Genomic DNA, 7,015 nt, shown 5'->3' on the forward strand with positions numbered 1-7,015 from the left:
CCCCTAGGGAGTCTCAGAGCCTGTCTTGTCACTTCCTGGTCTGCTCACTGGCAGGGAGCAGAACCGACCACCAGAACGACGAGGAGGAACAGGGAGTGGGGAGATGTGGAGACCTCTGCCCGCCTTCCCCCATTCGAAGAACGCTTAAAATCCAAGGACAGTTTATGATCAAGGTCAAAGTGGTCATTTAGGCAGCAGGCTAGAGCTGCACATGTGGGTGACAAGTGGGGGTGGGTTTCTTCCCTCTTCTGCAGGGAAATCAGGAACAGCAAACCCCTCCGTCTCCAGCAAGGGTGTACAGGTTTGCAACCGGAACGGGGTGACTGTAGCTGGATCACATTTGCATCCTCTGACCCCTTAGAAATGACTTTTGCCCTGCTCTCAGAAGTCTCAGGTTTCAAGGCCCCGTTGGTTTTTGTGGCGGTCCTTCAGGACTCTCTGGGAACTACTTAGAACCCTACATACACCTCTGAGTTCTAAGGTACTATGCTGCCCTGGGACACTGCCGATGCTGTGTCCCCCCACCCCCCTCAGTGCACCCTGCTTTGTCACACAGCAACACACTAGGGCACAGCATAAAGATGTCGTTTCAGACTTATGCTATGGCATTTCCTACCTGATACTGATAGCCCCAGAGGCGTTAACTTCATATTGAGTTTATGGGAAACGGGAGCGTGGTTTTCCCCGGCTCATGGGACATGAGATTTTCTAGACTTCCTAGAGGTCAGAAGAAGGATAGTCCATTAACTCCTACTAAGGGGCTTTGACGTTTACACTGTTCAGGAGGGTGAGGAACCTATAAGTGTTTATTATGTGTACGTGTGCTGGGGGACGGGCGCATGCACAAATGAGCATGTGTACTTGAGGGGCACAGATCAATGGTAAGGTCTTCTCTTTACTTGGACACCCACTATATATTTTTGAAACCCTGTCCCTAGCAGACCCTGGAGCTCACTGGTTCAGCTAGGCTAGGCTGGCTGGTGAGCCCTGGAGTAGTCCTATCTCCTTTGCCCTCTGCTGGGATCACAAGCCTGGTGTGCTGGCTTTTAACATGGGAATTTAGATCCTCCAGCCTGCTGGGCAATGCTTTACCAATTGAGCATCTCCCTGGTCCCTTGTTAGTTTTGCTTTGTTTTTGGAATCCGTGCCTCCCTAAGAGGTCCAGATTAGCCTTGAACTTTTAGCAATTTTCAGCCACAGCTCCCGCCCCGGCAGGGTTTACAGGTGTGAAGCTTCACAGCTCAGTTGGAAGTCACTTTGAGGAATTCTAAGAATCCTGTTTTCCAGGAAGCCTCAGGGTATCTGGAGATAAGATTTAGGGAGGCCCGAAGAAGGCTGGGCCTCGGGATGGCCTGAAAATATCCAGGGAAAACCAACAAGATGGCTTGGGAGTAAAGGCAGTTCCCATTAATCCTGAGTTCAGTCCCCCATCCCCCAGGACCATGAAGTGAAAAGAGAGAAACACCTTCTAAAAGTTGTCCTCTGACCTCCATATGTGTACTGTTCAAGCTTGGTACACACACAATAAATGATTTTTTTTTCCCTTAAAGGTACAGTGGGATGAAGAAGCAGAGTTCTGTGCTCTCTGTAGAAGGAAATGCTGCTCTTAGGAGTTTCCCTGCTCTCCCAGTAACCCAGAGGTCCCTGAAGCATCCTGAACTTTCTCTTAGCTAGGGGCTTCCTTCACAATGTCCATGCCCCACCACCCCTCCCCCTCCCCAACCCACTGCCATCTCTCTGATCTGTCTACTCCACTGACTAGATCCTTTCTAGCCTCCTTCAAGGGTCCCACTGCCCAAGCATGCTCCAGCAAACACGTCTCTGAGTTCCTGTGGCCATTCTTAGAGGTTCTCTATCCATTCAAGCTATACTACCCCAAGGTGCCACACAGGGTTTCAAAGGCTGGGCAAAATTCGAGGGCCGGTCCCTGTCTAGGGCAGACAAGAACAATGTCTGGAGCAGTATGATGCCTTGGCATGTTGCCCACACAAGTGCTGGGTCTTGAAAAACTGTCTGAAGAGAAGGCTCAGTCAGTAAAATGCTTGCCTTACAAACATGAGGATCTGGGTTGATCCATATAAAGGCCAGGCATGATGGCACAGGCTTGTAATCCCAGTGCTAGAAAGGCAGGGATGGGCAAAGCACTAGCCAGCCCACTTCATGAGCACTAGGCCAGTGAGAGACCTCGCCTCAAACAGCAAGGTAGATGGTACCCTGTGGGACTACACCCAAGGTCTGGCCCTACATCTAAGCACCTATGTGTACAAATCCATCTACACACACACACATGCACACACACATGCACACACACACATGCATGAACACACACACATGCATGAACACATATACAAAGATTCTGTCAGAGAGGGGTCCTGGCTACTCCGCTCTCCTGTGTACCCACCCAACTGCACTGGAATGTGGCAGATACAGCAGGGGCCATACACAGTGTCTACCCATTCAGTTGCTGGATGGTTTATTTCCAGAGTCCTTGAGGTAGCTCTTTTGCTTAAACATAAGGCTAGCCCTTTGGCTACGAGGACAAGAGCATCTAGGAGGAAAACCTAAATTCATCTTCTACTTGGCCCAGCAAGGAGTGGGATATTGTTTGCTTTCCTGTTCTTGAATTGATCCCCCACTTACAGATGAGGACAGAACACATCTGACTCTGTGTAAAAAATAAATATTCTACTAGCCTATTAATGCTAGATGGCCACAGGAAGCCGCCATATTTTCTGGCTGCCTTGGTCAAGAGCCAGGCCATTTGAATCTGTTCCTCCCTGGCTGAGGCCCCAGGAACATCCTATCGTCTAGCTGTGCTCTGTTCCAACTAAGTCAGGCACCAAGAGAGCACCCCCACCCATGCATGGGTGGGTGAGGGGTTCCCTTGTATATGTGAGATAAAGGGCACTTGGGTGAAAGATCATGAGGGTGGTCCAGAAAAGTGAGGAATCTTTTGGTATTAACATAACCCAGTGGGTAAAGGCCATCTCAGACCCACCCAGAGAACCGAGACAGATAGGTGAAGGGGGTGGCTCTGGAAGCTAGCTGGTCTTGGAACCAAAAGTATATTGTCACTATTGTGACCTAGTATGGTGTATCACTGGTTACTGTAAGGTGTGGCTTATGGGGACAGTGGGAACCACCTTGAGTATTTCCCCAATCCCTTGCACCTGGATTGCTGCCCCACTATAGCAATGTTATAGTTTTATCTTTCTATTCCTCTACTTAAGTGAACTTTAAGATAAGGTCTCAAGTATCTCAGGCTGGCCTTGATACTCCCAAGTGTTTGGTTTCTGACTCAAAGACTGAGGTGCATATTTTACATATCAAAGCAGACCTGCCCCCAGGTTTTTCCCAGGATCCCTCAGTCCCTACCAGACATATCCTGCCCCCCAGCCATGAATATTTCAGCTCAGGGGCTGGACCGCCTTTCCCCAGAGGCTCTTCCCTATGCAATCCAGACATTTTTGGTCTCTTGCTCTCCTTCTCTCTGTGTTCTCCCTTCCCCTGACCCCCACCGCCCCCTGCGGAGACTCCCATGGCCTCAATCCTTGGGGCCAGTGAACTGGCCCAAGAGCAGCTTCCCAGTAAACCTTTCTTTAATCTAATCTATCTAATCTGACTTGAATTGGCTCATTTCACCACCGGTGGTGGAGAAATAACCTATCACCTGGTACCAAAGTTTTTATGTGCAATCAATAGTCCTTGCTTGTGGCCAAACATGGAGATGGGGGCCAAATATGGAGGCCAGGCTCAGCAGGTAAGCTGCCAAACTTGCTAACTGAGTCAGCCCCAGAGCCCACGACTCCTATAAATTGTTCTCTGACCTAGACACACACACACACACACACACACACACACACACAACTTAGCAGCCTTCAGACACTCAGACACTCAGGACCTGCTAAAGCTTCAGGGAAATACTTAGAGCATCCTTCTCTCTGACAGCAGCCATCTTATAGCTTACCTTACTTTCTCCTTTACCGGATGATAAGCACACAAGCGGTGTTCCTGACAATGCTGTCCTTAGTACACTATCAATTGGCAAGCTTTTCACTGTGAGCCATGCTTTTGGGGCAAGCTCACCCCATCAACACTCAACACACTGGTAATCCTTCTCCCTTTTCCTGTAATCCCGAAAGAATGAGGTGGGCTGGGGAGATAGCTGGGTAAGGAAAGTTCTTGAGATGCAATCAAGAAGACCAGAATTTGGTTCCCCAAAACTCTCCTCATAGGCACATACACACACAAAGCCAGATGCAGAGGTACAGTGAGGCAGTGACCAATAATCCCTGGGTCTCTCTGGCCAGCCAGCCTAGCTAATCCAGTGAACTCCAGGCCAAGTGAGAGGATCTTTAAAAAAGTAAGGCGGAGGTTGAGGCTGACATTTCTTACACACACACACACACACACACACACACACACACACACACACACACCCTAGGCATGAATCCACACATGTGCAAGAAGAGAGCGTGCACTTGCTTGCAGGAAACATGCCTCCCTGGACTTCTGGGGTTTCTGAGAAAGGAACCCTAGCACCTGGAATCAGTTCATGCTCAGGAAAGTTGCATACGGTACCTACTGTGTCTTCCATTCCCAGCTTCCTCCCTGCCACACAGACCCCAGCTCACCAGGTCTAGAGAAGGCTGCACTGTCTTTCTTCCCGGGTGACTTTCCACAGCTCTCTGAGGGGATGGAGGGCCAAGAGTCCTGCTGCCCGTGGGCCTCTGCAGCCATTTTCTCTGAAGCTGGGTGGTTGGAGCTCACTGCAATGATTGAGCAGTGGTAAACAGTGTGAGCCAAGCTCCAGACAAGCAGGTCACGGCCCCGCCCAGGACCTGGTGGGATGTGGAGGGTGCTGGTCAATGACCTCAGGTCAGCGGCAAGCATACCGAGGTCAAAGGTGGACACAAAGCCTCTAGTAGGAAGGTTGGGATTCCCCCTGCCCTCTTGTTCTCTACGTCCTGGGACTGGGTCCTGCAAAAGGAGGGGAGAGGAGGGAAGCGGCCCACATTTGCCAAACTGGTAACCGTGCCACTTTGAGAACTCAGCAAAAGGACTAGATCAGAGATGGATGTAAAGTCACACGCCTTTACTCCTAGCCCTCAGAGGTGGAGGCGGAAGCAGGCAGCTCTCTGTGAGTTCAAGGCCAGTCACTGCTACACAGTGAGACCTCATCTGTCAAAACAAAAAGGCCAAGGAGGAAACTCAGAAGGTGACTGCTGTGAAGTCAAAACCTGACAACCAGAGTTCCATCTCTGGGAAAAACTCCTTTAAGTTGTCCTCTGACCTCCACATGTGCACCCCCACATATATACACAATAAGTAAATAAAGGTAATAAAATATTAATGTAATAAAAATTTAAGAACAAAAGAACAGATCAGGCCAATCTTTCAGATAACAGAGTGACTCACCATCATAAGTTGAGATGTGGCATACCGGAGATTTGAACCAGTTTCCCCTGAACCATGGGTCACCTATAACCACTCCTTCCTAGGTGGAGGGCTCCAGTAAGCAGTGGCCTCCTCCCCTTGGGAGAATCCTTTAGCTCAAGGTCTGAGATAATGAGTGTGAGGCCTCTCAGGGGTGGTGCATGCTGAATGACTCCGGGGAGATAATGCTCTCCCACAGGCACCAGACCATGAACCCCACCCTGCTTAGGGAGAGCTCAGCAGCTGTCCCCGGCCTTTTAACAACAAGGCAGCAGCTTTATGCTTCAACTCCCCACAATCACCCAGCTATTAAGTAAGTACATGGAATATCAGATAAGTCACCAAGAGTTGTCTGCCTGGTGTCACTGACTCCATATACACCCATACCGGCTGAGCATGCTTCAGAACTTGGTGTCTACACACAGGAGAAACCCAGGCCTGGAAAGATAAAGACAGCAATGGCCTAAGACCTGCTGTGTGTCCAGGGCTCTGTGCTCTAACCAGTCAGTAGGGCCTCTAGGGTAAAGGAGAAACAAGAGGCACCTCGGTCTGCAGAGTCACCGGTGAGTATAGAACACGCATGGGTTCTGCCCCTTGGGGCCGAGGTTCCAGGTGTCCTCTGTCATGCCTGACGTTGGCAGGATACTGCAATTGCCCGTCAGGACCTCATGCTTATAAGGCCATTTTCCCAGCCCCTCTCAGGCTCTTCACCGGCCAACTAGAGGTACCTTAGGTCCTCGAATTAGAGACACCCCACTACAGCAAAAGCTACTGGGAAAGACTCCATCCTGTGACAGGCTGGGGGACCTTAGAAGTTCTCCAGCCCTCCAGGCAGGAATGAAGATATTCTCTTTAGCGCTAAGACAATTGAAGGAATAGACAAGAAATTGGAATTTCCCCAGGAACCTTGTGCTGGGAGAAGAAAAAGCCTGAAGTCTGGAGGCCTTTGGGGAAACTAGTTTCCTGGAAAGAGATGTCCCACAGCTCTGACACCATATCACACCACCTTGGGAGGAGGGACTGAGGCCCAACAACCACCACAAGCAGGCCCGCACGTGACCAGGGCTTCCTAGCCAGGCATGCCGTGACCAGGGCTTCCTAGCCAGGCATGCCTCTCGCCCCCCTTTTAAACTTAAACTGCATGTCAGAACCTGAAGGATGGAGCACTGGACTTCTTGTTTGTTCCTCCTTCCAACACTACTACATTGAATAAAGCTTCTTCCTCTGCTTTATTGTGTGACATATTTGTCCTGAGAAGATACAACAGGAGCACACCAGATTAGGAGCCCACAAAGACCAATATGTGTGTGTGTGTGTGTGTGTGTGTGTGTGCGCGCACACACTGTTTGAATGAGTCAGGGATCTATAAAGTAAAAGACCTTATAGAATGAATATCTCTCTATACACACAAAGACAGACAGACAGACACACACACACACACACACACACACACACATACACAAGATTTATTAGAATGACTTACAGAATGTAGTCTAGCTGGATATGAAGCAAAAACCCAGTAGTTGCTCAGTCCACAAGGCTGGATAATTCGGCTGGTCTTCAGTAAATGCTGTAATCC

General features: G+C 49.7%; 1 protein-coding gene across 3 annotated transcripts in view; it reads right to left on the minus strand.

The window, feature by feature from the left end:
* Steap3 (STEAP3 metalloreductase) overlaps positions 1-5,565 on the minus strand; it is a 45,391-nt gene extending 39,826 nt beyond the window's left edge. For 2 of the 3 annotated variants that reach the window (XM_039090296.1, XM_039090294.1), the window contains exons 1-2: positions 5,419-5,565; positions 4,635-4,769 (exon numbers count right to left, since the gene is read on the minus strand). In XM_039090296.1, the coding sequence (XP_038946224.1) occupies positions 4,635-4,740 (106 nt within the window). In that variant the 5' untranslated portion in view covers positions 4,741-4,769; positions 5,419-5,565. The remainder of the gene's footprint in view (positions 1-4,634; positions 4,770-5,418) is intronic. The other variant, XM_063271985.1, reaches the window with a different exon arrangement.
* Between the last annotated feature and the right edge of the window lie 1,450 nt (positions 5,566-7,015).

Source organism: Rattus norvegicus, chromosome 13 (assembly GCF_036323735.1).
Source record: "Rattus norvegicus strain BN/NHsdMcwi chromosome 13, GRCr8, whole genome shotgun sequence".
NCBI lineage: Eukaryota > Metazoa > Chordata > Mammalia > Rodentia > Muridae > Rattus > Rattus norvegicus.